This window comes from Penicillium roqueforti (assembly GCF_015533775.1).
Source record: "Penicillium roqueforti strain LCP96 04111 chromosome Unknown scaffold_12, whole genome shotgun sequence".
Classification (NCBI taxonomy): Eukaryota; Fungi; Ascomycota; class Eurotiomycetes; order Eurotiales; family Aspergillaceae; genus Penicillium; species Penicillium roqueforti.
In genome coordinates, this window is record NW_024067576.1 from 460,012 (window position 1) to 472,054 (window position 12,043).

A 12,043-nucleotide genomic window follows, 5' to 3' on the forward strand; every position below is an offset into this window, starting at 1 on the left:
AACTAAAAGATGATCTAATAGTCCGTTAGGTAAAGCCCTGCTATCGGATTTTATCAACTTGCCATTGAATCCAAGACGAAAGCCATCAAGAATGCCAATTCCTATGCATGGTTTGCTACCGCTATGTATCTCGATCAATGTGACTGGTCTCGAATGATCTGCGCTCAGAGCACCAGCACTTCAACTGTCACTAGGCGATCGAACAACGAAACAACCACTGATATGCCTGTTATGCGAAAGACAAATTGGCGTACGCTATTCCCCCGTGTATTGGCAGGATTGCAAGGTGATCGGAAGTAAGCATGATTTGGTACCTAGGTATGGTGATCACTCGCAAAGATGATTCGAGGCGCTATAAGTCGATGTTGAAGCTGGAGTTCGTTCACAAACTTCTCAGGCGTACCTGATGCAGTGTTATAAAATGCGCGCTGGCTTGATGGATATGAAGCTTTGTTGATCTGCTCTTAATATATCTACCTTCCTACGAGACGTTTCCTGGGCTTATTTGATGTGCCCGAGTAATCTTAAATCAAGTTAAAATGAGGTCATTCAAGAGGCCATCGGTCATTTTCAGCACATTTGAAGGAAAACTGTGAAGCCTGCTCTATCATTTCCTTCCTACTACAGGTCATCGCAATCACCTTCGAGGTCTGCTATATTATGTGGCGGGCATTCCATCGGTTGAGTTGGTAGAGGCTCTGACACGTAGTTTTCCGGTACATAGTGAACAATCTCCACAAATTCAACATGCCGCGGTTCATATCCGATCATCCCAAGATCTTCCAGCCGGCCAAAGAAATATGACATGATATCCAGAGGTGTTCTTCCGCCTGGATCATACCTCACTTTTTCTTTATAGATTCGTTCTCCTTCCTTGTTGACAAATTTGATGAAGTAAACAAACCGCCTGGCAGTTTGTCCCTGGTACTCACAAGTGCCCTCTTTCCACATCACAGGAGTTTGAGCCTTGAGCGCCGCCGAGGGATACTCAACGGGGTCTTCACCATCGATGTGCCAGCGGGGTAACACGCTAAACTTTTCAAGACAGGAAATAGTCGCTGGATCCAAGTCTACAGGGAAGTAGATTGTCAGGACCTCATAAAGCATAGGAGGAGACATCGGGTGGGCTGCTATGATGTGCCCCCTATCCGGGAGCAGGCAGGAAACTTCTCGGCTCCATGAGCGAGTTGCAAGAGCTTCCTCTAATCGGAGATAAAGTTCCGTCGTACAAAACTCTTCCTTGTCTCTGCTGCCTCTCCACTCTAGTATTTGATTAATTTTTGGACATTTAAAAGACGATATAGCAAGCATCTTTCAAACCAATAGTGTAATACTGCGTACCGATAATCAACCACTCAATATTCCTCAGCTCCTGCGGACGGCCTCGGGCGACACCGGTGCACTCTTGGAGTTTTTGTATCTCTTGGAGGACGGCAAAAATTTCATCGCTATTGGAAATGACACCATTGGGTGCATCTTTGAGCGATATCCATTCTAGAATTCGACGGTTATCGGGCATTTTGGCTGGAAATGGATCTTTGGAGTTTTTTCTTCATTTTCTTGGGATTATTTCTCCCGGTGCGTCCGTTTGATCGAGTGGTGACAGGCATAGGACCTTGGAATGAAAGATGTAAATGTCAAAGTGCAAGGTCGGACTCTTCTTGTACGTAGTGGATCTGGTCGATAGTATTGCTGAAACATAAAATGTACATATATTGCGGGTAATATGTTAACAGTGTTGAAAGTACGGTTGCTCTCACGTTGCCGTACCTATTTGATGACCGCAAATTAGAAGGATCTATTGTTATGAATTCAATACGTAAAGATAGGACGTGGACCTCGGGATGTTCCGGTCCATTACCCCCCACTCCGTTATACGCCTTTGTAATTTAAACGGGAGACGTTTGCTCTCCGACAGTCCGATTTAATAAGGCTCTAGACTTAACTGGTACATAACGAAATATCAGCCTTGGAGCCAAGTATGCTGGTATCCACAGGCCAAGGCCACTAGGCATGCACGCTTGGACAAATCTGTATATTGTACAAGATAATTTGCTAATGACCTCGGCAGCACGTATGTACCCGTAGCGGATTCTCTTGATAGCCCCCAAATGCTGCGCCTTCGGCCGACAAGAAAACAGGACTGTGATGGGCGAGATTTATCTCCGACAGAGGAGTGTTTCGCCTCGTGTATCCGACACCCCACGCAGGATGTATTCACTAGTAATCCATGAAGTTGGAAACGAACGCCACAATGCTACGGAGGTCCCCACCAGCACACCAAGTCCAATGACATATCATTTCCTGTCTCTTGATGTAGAATAGGCGGGTAAAAAGTACGAAGGGTTTGAAGAGGGGTCTATTTGACCTATGGCCGAGTAAGCTTCAAAGTTATAAAAATGTAGCAGCTATATCCATCACCGAAAAGCGTTAGCTTCCTAAGTTTCGGTTTTAAATCGGTTATACCTCTCTTCCTTTGTTCGATCAGGCTCGTCCCATTAGTAGGAGTCCGTACTGTATTGGGCAGAACCGGAATCACGCCGGAGTCACATCATTCGCCGAACGTGAAATGAACATGCTTGTGCACGATCTAGTGCTTGCCCATCTAGCCTGCGATCGCTACCATGGCCAGAAGTTACATTGCAGGAGAGAGAGTAACAGCAGCACTTGCCTGCGATGTGCTCGGGCTGGTGTTCGATGTACCCCACAACAAATGAGGTTTTCCAACCCACTGGAGACAATTCGATATGCTCCGGATCTGTACAAATCTCCTCTGGGTTCTCACAGCTTCACAATAGACACGGCATGCTCCAGCGGCCTTGTGGGAGTCGATGTAGCCTGTAAAAGTCTACGGGCAGGGACATTGGCCGGCGCCATGGGTGGCAGGTGTCAATTTATGGCTTTCCCCAGAACATACTGAAGAAAGGGGCAATGCGCGCGGCATACTCAATAAGCGGCAAATCTCACACTTTCGATCCAAAGGCAGATGGTTACTGCCGGGCCGAGGCAGTCAACGCTGTGTACCTCAAGCGTCTATCAGATGCAGTGAGGGAAGGTGATCCCATTCGTGTATTGTTCGCGGCACAGCAAGTAACAGTGACGGATGAACTCCTGGGATCAACAGTCCCAGCTCTGAGGCTATGTAGTCTCTCGCCATTTTCATGCGGGTTTTCCTTCGACTGTCTAAAAGGCCTTCTCGAATCCGAAGAGCCAGGTGCCGGCGTTGCCCATGGCAGTTAAGAGTTGAGAATACCATACTCAAAGATCACTAGATGTATACCAAAGCGTCAAGTCATAGACAAATGAAAGAGGTTAGGAAATATGATGTCATTGAAAACCATCGAACCTACGCGATAACTATTCACAGACGGACGATCCCGGGTATGATCACAAAACGAATCCAGCTAAGTACAAGACACGAAAACAAAGTCTATGCAGGAGACAACCTGGAAGTTCCAGCTCACACATGTAACTATTTCTTGGACGACTTCCGTGATCCAATACCCAGCCGCCCCAGGTTCGGAAGACTAGACTTGTGTTTGTGAGCAGATGGTCCAGCCTTCGTACTGCTCTCCAATACACGTCCGACAGTGGTGCCACCGGCGCCATGACCAGAACCCAGCGCTGAATTTCCAATAGTGACGTTACTGGCACCCGAAGCATTGCGCGGAGTATCGGACAGACTGGCACGGTGTCTGGGACGGTCTGCGGCAGCCACGGAGAGAGCGGCTGTAAGAGAGGGGTTGCTCATAGGGCCGGACTGGTCGAAGGAGTGACGGGTGGGGCCCAGGGCTGCTCGACGGGCTCGTTCCTGGACGGACTTGAATTTGTCGAGGAGTTCGACCCAGCGGATGGAGTTCTCGTCGCGGGTTTTCAGGCGGGTGCCTGTAGCACGGTCGAATGACGGGGCCGTTTGTGTGGTGCTAGGAAAGTTCGTCTCAGTAAACTTTGAGGTAGAATGCGAAGAACAGCAGCCATACCTGCGGATTCCGCCGTGGAGGAAACCAATATTGCTAACGCTGTTCAGACGATTCTTGAGGGCGGCGAAGGCGGAGCTCTGCGGGAGGAGCATGAGGACGCCGTAGAGACATTTGTACAGGAAGGGGTATTTTTCGGGTTCAAGGAGTTGGAGGCGGAGATCTGTTGGGGTTAGTCTCTCGACTAATGTTGGGTTGATGGAAAGAAACGGACATGTGAATACAGGTGACTCGAGTAGTTGCACCAGTTTGTCGATTTGGATTAGCATATTAACTGTCATTTCCAATTCGGCACTGTGATGGTTCCGTCAGCGGATATCGTGGTGGATGGAGCTGGTATACTGACAAGACTTGGAGGAGATTGTATGCCTGCTCATAGGCCTGGGCAAGAAGACAGAGAGAAAACGTAGAGACAGCATTGTGGCACCAGGATCTGAAAAGCCCAACAAAGAACATTTGACCATCCTAAATATTTCATTAATCTCAAGACGTAGGACAGGGTGTCTGGGTGTATTACTCTGGAATCGAGATTTCTTAAGCGCTTTCTTAAATCCGCGAGTTCGGGCGCTGTGATGAGGTTGTTGTTCAAGTTCTGAACCATGATACTAGCAAATTCAAGATCCTGATGATACATTAGCATATAGGACCCCAAAATGTGCAATAAACATCACCTCTTCTTTCTCGAGGCATTCTGCCAAAGTCCGATAGATACGCTCCGGGCTCAGGTTCAGAGAAAGCTGCCTGATGATCAGATTTCCACGTACTTCCAGTAGATGTCTGTCAGTGGAGTAGAGCTGCAACAGGTTGACCATGAAAGAGGTAAAATAGCTATCCTCGCTGTTTCTTGAGATCTGGGAAAGGAGCTGCAGATCTTTGGTTACAACTGCCTCTGAAGGGTCGGATAGTGTCTTTAGCAAAGCTGGGAAGGTACCATCATTGAAAGCGACAACCTTCCGCGGGGCTTTACGGTGGAGCATAATGAGCCATACAAGGGCCGCAACTCTAGTGGCTTCATTTTCATTGAGGAATTGGAGAGTGAGGGAGTTGACGGCAGCGGCGTAATCAAGGTCGACGGGAGGAAGCGGCGTGGAAACATTGCTACTACGTGGTGGTGTAGTTGCAATGGAATTATCTTGGGCTGTTTGTTTCTTTGTGTCAATGTTCGCTGTCTCTGAAGGCCGGACTCCGGGAGTCGACGACCTTCGCTCTATAGTTTCTTTGCTGGCTGTAGTGAAAGGGAGTTTTGACGATGGCGCCTGGGATTCCTCGCTTGTATCATCTGACAAGGAGTAGATGTATTGGACAAGGGACGTATTGACTTGGTTTGCTGCTTTTCGTACTTGATCTGAGCCACTGGACATGGCCGGAAGTACTTGAGTGAGCAGCCGCGGAACGAAAGGAAGAATATCTTCAGGGCTGATCTCGAAAAAGGCATCAATCCAACGAAGGGCCGTCAATTGCATTTCCTCCTCTAAACCAACGTAAGCATATGAGAATCAGAGGGGTAAAGCCACTCTTACCATAGGTGGTATTGACAAAGCCGACAAGAATATTAAGAATCTTGGGGTGGTCGATCTGTACATCTTGTCCCGGGATCCAATCTCCATCTGCCTGAGCGAGTTCATCATCATCGAGTGTCGAATCCGAGGCCGAGTCAGCGACGGCAAGGTCAAATCTGCGGTCACTGGCGCCATCGGCCTGGGAATTTTGCCCCGTCGCATTGCTCATCGTATCGCTGGTGGGCGACTGTCTGTTGCTTTTCTGACCCTTCCGGCTTTCCTCAATCCCCTTCTTCAGTCGGGTAATCCTCTTGATCTCCGATAAGAACCGATCAAGCAAACCTTGGGTTGCAATATTCACGTCTTTGTTAGGCCCACCAAGGAACTTGATCAATCCCTCCAAGAACTCTGGCAAATAGCTCACGAGCTCCAGGTCAGGGATTGTATCTAGAAGGGTAAGCCACGAGACTAGAAAGTTGCGAGTGAACGGTTGGATCACATGAATCCGATCTTTAAGCAGAGGAATGAATCGTGCAAGAGAGAATGCCATGGGAAGTTCCTGCTCATCCTGATTCTCCAATTCTGGAGTATCTTTCTCAGAGAGCTGTAGGATCGACACATATGAGGCGGCAGATTCAGCTACGATATCTTTCACCAGGCGATCCAGAAGCTCCGCGCCGTTCTTGACTGATAGCTCTGCATCGGATGCAAGCTGTATTGAATGTCAGCTGTGTTACCCGAATTAAACCGATCGGCACCTCTCACCTTAGCCAACGCGTCGAAAACCTCATTGAAGAACAGCAATATCTCTCCCTTGGCTACTTTGGCTATGTTATACATGCTCTCGCATGCATAGTACCGCACTCGTGCATCTTGATCGGAGAAGCATGCGAGCACAGGTGGTACAATTTCACCCAAGTATGGCGCAACTCCTTCCTATATCCCAGGTATCAGCGAGTCCTTCAAGTAGTTATAGCCACCCCTTACCGATCCTAGTGCAATCGAGGCCGCAGCCAATCCGATCAGGCCTCCATTCCGGGCATGGGGTTGGTGCACGGCGTATGCATAATCGTGGCAGAGCTGCTCAACGATCTTTTGGATTTTCTCCTGGTCTCCTTGGAAAACAGCGTCACGGACAATCTTCTCGAGCCTAGTGTAGATAGACAGCAGTCAGTGTGGGTTCTTTCAAGTGCGGAGCGGTGAAACCGAGCTGACATACTCCAAGGCTCCCTGTTTCCTCCTGTCGTAGAGCTTGTCATTCAATAACCGCTGGATTGCTTGATCCATTGTCAAAGCAGCCTATGCTGCAATCTTTCCCCAGTATGGTAGGCTAAGCACTGCTCATTGTGAATGGAAGGTATCTCAGCGCGTCTGTTTCGCGAGACGGTCGGGAGCTTGGAAGTTGGGTGTGGGGGGTAAGTGTGATGATAAGGCGCACAAGCACAAAAGCCCAAATCGTCCGGCAGCTTTTCGATCGTGGTCACAAGTAAAATCCTAATGAACAGGTGAGGGAGATGCGTTGGCAGTGTGGAGATAGAGCGGTGGTGTGACGTAAGGTCTGCGCGCTCGAGCCTTACCGCCTTGGGCTTTAGCTCTAGATAAGTCGTGCACCTGCAGGTGCCGGATTCGTAAGCTGCGATGGAATTAAAGCTTTTTTATATGATTATCTTAGGTGCGGTATGCGTGATGACCATAAGCAAGATAAACGGAATATAAGAACAAAGAACCCACCCCAGCTTCGGAACAGGGTCTTGACTACTTGGCGCCCCCTTTTAGTATACAAAGGCAAAAATTGTGAGCTGTACTCGTATAAATATCTAAAAGACATCCTTAAATGTAGATATAATACCCCTGATATCATCTTGGGCCAAATAGATCTAATTACTAAAGTCGTATGTTGTATGGCGCCAAGGACAGAGACCCGTGAGCACCGACTATTTTTGTACTGGTGACTTGAATAAGAAAAATGTCAAGAGATAAATGATTTCAATCTTAGACGTTGAGTATATCAAAGTCCAAGTAGATGACTATGAAACAAGACGAAGATGAGAAGCAGCACATGACCAAGCAGGCATATCGCAGGAGATATCAAGATCTAAAATGAGAAACCAGATCCCAACTTTTCGAACATTGCTCCCCGCTAACACATAGATATCATAAGACTGAGACGCAAAGGGGAGTAAACAATCCCAGAAAAGACAAAAAAAAAACAAACAAACAGACAGGGTGACTGTACAAGAATTCGTCGAGACTCCGCGGAAGCATCACGCAAAGGTATAGAACAGAAGAAAAAGTCTTCAGAAACGAGAGAACAAGGGTGAAAATGCTAAAGACAAGTAGAAGAAAAAGAACACCGATAACACAAAGAATCGCTCAGGCATGTCGACTGGAAATGTTCTTCATCGGGATGCCTGAGACTGGCCGCTCCATCCTGATGGGCGCCAGCTAGCAGTGGATTGTTTGGATGAGCCGGTACTCGTGGGCGAGCTTGGGCCCGTGTAGACATATTCGCCGTCGACGTATTGCGCACCCGTGGAGAAGTTGCTGCGGTGCTTGCGACGCGCATAGCGCTGTTCGAGGCGGTAGAGTTCGAGTTCTGCTTTGGTATTAGTTATCCCAGTATTTCAAGATTTCATTGCATTTCGCAGTGACGTAGCATCGGTTGGATGTTTTTTCGGGAGTCGCGGAACGTACTGGCTTGTAGTTTATCGAAGAGACCCATTGTGACGGTTGAAATGCAAAACGTAGCAATGGATAGGCTTAAGATTGGGTGTTCTGAAACTGGAGAGAGTGTGAAGGCGACGATCCCACGTGGTGGAACGCGGTGGAACGTAACGCGAGCGGAGTTATGCCGGAGGAAAAATTGACGTCTCTGTGAAGAACGGGTCAGTCCCTGACGATCCACGTTGACGTGTCTGGGTATAAATAAGAGGCTGGGCTTACTGGATAACGATAGTGGTTTCGGTAAGCGCCGGTCCAAGGCCGAGACTTGAGATAAGCAGGAGTGAGGGAGGTACAGGGTCTATGGCTAGCGGGACAGCGGGGTTAAAGAATGTCGAGATTTCAAATCAATTGAATGAGAGTAAAGAGGGATACGATTTCCCCAGAAGTCATCAAGAGTCCACGGGTGTCGAGGAGAAGAAGAGAGCCTTGCAGAAAAGAAAAGGGGGGTGTGGGGAGACTCGACTAAATTAGCGCCTCAATATCCGGAGAGGCTAGACAATGCGCATGTGTTTCATGTAGAGATGTTGATATCTGCGTACGGCGTATTGATTTGGTTGAAATTGGTAGACGAGTATGTTGTAGATAGAATCGAGGACAGTGCCATCTAACCTGCACCTCACCAGGTCGAATGTTTCTTTTTATAGACACCACGCGACGTTCTCGATGTCCAGTTCGCACAGACCGGTCGACCCGCTCTATCACGACAATCCGGACTAAACTGGATTTGACAAGTGGAGAGAGACGTTATCTTAGGAAGGGATTTAGGCATTGAAGGGGCATCTCCTAATCTAATACCACGTGGTCGCAACGTCTGTGCTGTACTCCGTAAACGGGGGGAACGAACCTATCTGAATTATTGAGACTAGCATTTCAATAACAGAAATATAATGTGGACTTCAAGCACATCTCGCCTTCAGATTGCGAATAAGGCCTGATTGCGGGTCCAGCAAACAACGAAGGTTACCCGAATTCGTTTGTGTACTTCCGAATCCTGTCCGTTGGTTTTATTTCAAGGATGGATACGTGTAAACAGTTGCTGTGTGGAGCTTTGCAGATATTGTATAATAGCGTGTTTGCGCCGATAACTCTCCAAGATATCAACCAGGCATGCTGACTAAGTATTCAGCTATCCCATCTGGGCCCTTACATTTGAAGCCTTCCATATTTTTTTAGAAGCCAATTCCTCATTCCTGCCTTTGTAAATTCATTTCATATTTGGCGTGGCAAAGATCTCGGAACTTCCGGAAAGTGCGGGTGCATCCGGAAAACAGAAGTGGGTTATGGGTAACCTGCCATGTCTTCCATCAACCATCAAGGTTGACATCATGGTTGACACACAGTGGTATTTTGGACGGATTACCTCTAGAACACCATTTATGGGGTCGTGTTTCTCAAAATGAGGATTCAGTCGTCTCTTCCGAGATTTCAGGCTTTGTTGGAATCTTACCACTGCGATAATCCTCCTTTTAATGGTAGTTGTTTATATAGACCGTCTGGTTTTTATTGTAGCTTCGAGAAGCCGATTTGGATATTTCAAATCAATGGTGATAACAGTGATAACCATATGCAACAATATCTTTGGCCTGAATGCACGCAGCACCATACAGCTCACATTCACTCCTTCTTAGACATTTTCTCGCCCGAATCTTTCAGTTCCATATTGCCAAGTTCCTCTCCATCCACTATCTGGCCGAGTTCATTCGGTAGCCGGGGTCCAAGATACTGACCCCTTTTAGAAAAGACATACAGTGCGAGTACAGCCGCCGTCAGACCAACCGACACGACAGAGACGTAGTTCATATTCTCTTTAGTCACCGGCATCTCAGTCGGGAGGAAGCAAAGGATGTCAAGAAGAATCACCCATAGCACCGAGATAAGATTGATGGCAAACCCAAATCGACCGAGCGAAAAGGGCCGCTCAGGCATAATGTGCCGACCACGCCACAAAAGAATAGCCTGCGGCAGGGCACAGGAAGTTTGCAGGAAGATTACGGCGGCACCAGCCATCGCAGAAAAGGCGGTTGATGAGCCGAGGAAAATCAGGCCGTATAGCTGGTAACCGGGGTTAGAAATGACCAGGCTTTATCACATGAGATACTTACCGAAACAATGATGCTACTCAGACAGAGTGCATTCAGTGGGATCTGAAAGTTAGGGTTGACGATTGCCCATTTCTCACTAAATGGAAGCATGTTATCACGTGAGACAGCCCAGATCGTTCTCGAGCATGTGGTGCCTGAAGTACAAGATATAAGCAAGTATTCAAGGATAATCTTCCAAAAAGGAGTAGACTCACCATTGCCAACGGTGCACCCAAAAAAGCAGAACGCGAACAAAGCCAACAGAACAGACGAAGCTCCCTTAGACCCGGTACTTTGATAGTAAATCTCGATTAGGGGAACACCCGATGGCGAATTCAGAACTGCGTCCAGATCGGTAATGGCATTCATGCAAGCGGCAGAAAAGGGAAGCGCAGTAACCAAGCCCATAAGGACGGGATATAGGATGACCTTAGGCGTGTTTCGAGCAGGGTCATGGATCTCTTCGCAGACATGTGCTCCGCAGTCCGTTCCAAGAAATGCGTACACGGCGTTACTGATCGCTAGTAGGAAGGCGAGCCCATCACTTTTCCACCCTGTTCCATTTGTGGCATCGCCGAGTGTCCACTTAGGAGCGGCGTGGTTTGTTCGACTGCAAACGAACAGCGTGATCGTTGTTGCGGTGAGAGTGACACATGCGACGAGGACTGCCGATGGGTTAAGGTCGTTAGATTGATATTCAATAGGAAGTAGAGCATGGATTGACCAACAGTTCAAACGATTGTAAAGAGAAAGAAGCTGTGAGCCCCAGGTATTGAGTGCGACCGAGAGCCATACTATGCCAAGATAGACGAGCCATTGTTGCCAGTTCTGGATCTCATAGTCTGGATACCAGAGAACCACGATGGACAGGATTAGGGATGCAATGAAGTTGCAGGCTGCACCGCTGGCTAGCCACCACCCCAAAATGCTCAACCAGCCATTCCTGCACAATATGTTAGCATCAACCATCTGATAGGTATTGGAAGCACGAACATGTAAGAAGCAAAAGCTCGCCAATCTTTAGATGCAAGACAGAATGCCCAGTAGTACTGAGCACCGGCGACTGGATAGGCCGATGCTAATTCCGCCACGCCAGCCGACAGAATTGCTGTCATGAGAGCAGCCACTGGAAGAGACCATATAGTGCCAGCGGCCGAGGCCTCCTGTAAAGAGATACCGATTGATGAGCCAGTGCCGGACCAAGTGCACGTTAGACTGAAAGAGAGGGCAACAAGACTGAATGTGGAGAATTGTCGCGGCATCGCACGTTGATATCCGCGAGCTTCAAGATCGATATCATCCTGGAACTTTGGCGAATGCATAGTGGTGGTATATACCCTGTTATGAATCTTTTGTTTACTGAAAGGCAACATGGCACATTCCATGACTTATATACTTCTGTAAATGCACAAAAAGGAACAGCCTGGCGAACTCTTCGCCTTTAGTCATCGTTATCTTCACTGCTGTTTCTCAATCAAAGCCTGAACGTTGACCCCATGAAGTTGAACTTCACAATCTATTCCCTCCGCTCCCGATAACTCGATGGACGGATAAGAGCCTCGATATCGGGTATGGATGAGGTCTATGTAAACGATTGGCCAACACTTTCACGCCTTTACCGCTTGCTTGCTGATTGGTCTGTTTCCACCACCTTCTTTGGACGTTTCTCCACCCTCAGACCGTCTGATAACCTCGTAATATCCCTAGAACGCACTTCCCCACCAATTCTGCGCCATTAGCGCCAGGTTATTTGATATGATTT

At 48.0% G+C, this 12,043-nt stretch overlaps 4 protein-coding genes across 4 annotated transcripts; all 4 read right to left on the minus strand.

Moving 5' to 3' along the window:
* Positions 1–621: 621 nt before the first annotated feature.
* Positions 622–1,519, minus strand: LCP9604111_5315 (uncharacterized protein; the record flags this gene model as incomplete). The annotated part of the gene is made up of 2 exons (XM_039073112.1): positions 622–1,262; positions 1,342–1,519. The coding sequence occupies 2 exons, from the start codon at positions 1,517–1,519 to the stop codon at positions 622–624; spliced, it is 819 nt and encodes a 272-aa protein (XP_038928777.1).
* Positions 1,520–3,472: 1,953 nt separating this feature from the next.
* LCP9604111_5316 (VAC14 family protein) lies at positions 3,473–6,763 on the minus strand (the record flags this gene model as incomplete). Its single annotated transcript, XM_039073113.1, has 10 exons — positions 3,473–3,923; positions 3,981–4,140; positions 4,192–4,271; positions 4,324–4,442; positions 4,495–4,599; positions 4,649–5,448; positions 5,498–6,188; positions 6,242–6,412; positions 6,464–6,626; positions 6,696–6,763. The coding sequence occupies 10 exons, from the start codon at positions 6,761–6,763 to the stop codon at positions 3,473–3,475; spliced, it is 2,808 nt and encodes a 935-aa protein (XP_038928778.1).
* A 1,112-nt stretch (positions 6,764–7,875) lies between these two features.
* LCP9604111_5317 (uncharacterized protein) lies at positions 7,876–9,527 on the minus strand (the record flags this gene model as incomplete). Its single annotated transcript, XM_039073114.1, has 4 exons — positions 7,876–8,072; positions 8,171–8,348; positions 8,420–8,504; positions 9,490–9,527. The coding sequence occupies 4 exons, from the start codon at positions 9,525–9,527 to the stop codon at positions 7,876–7,878; spliced, it is 498 nt and encodes a 165-aa protein (XP_038928779.1).
* A 287-nt stretch (positions 9,528–9,814) lies between these two features.
* On the minus strand, positions 9,815–11,603 carry LCP9604111_5318 (uncharacterized protein; the record flags this gene model as incomplete). Its single annotated transcript, XM_039073115.1, has 5 exons — positions 9,815–10,252; positions 10,303–10,436; positions 10,497–10,946; positions 11,010–11,224; positions 11,275–11,603. 5 exons carry the CDS (start codon positions 11,601–11,603, stop codon positions 9,815–9,817), a joined length of 1,566 nt encoding a protein of 521 aa, XP_038928780.1.
* Positions 11,604–12,043: the final 440 nt, after the last annotated feature.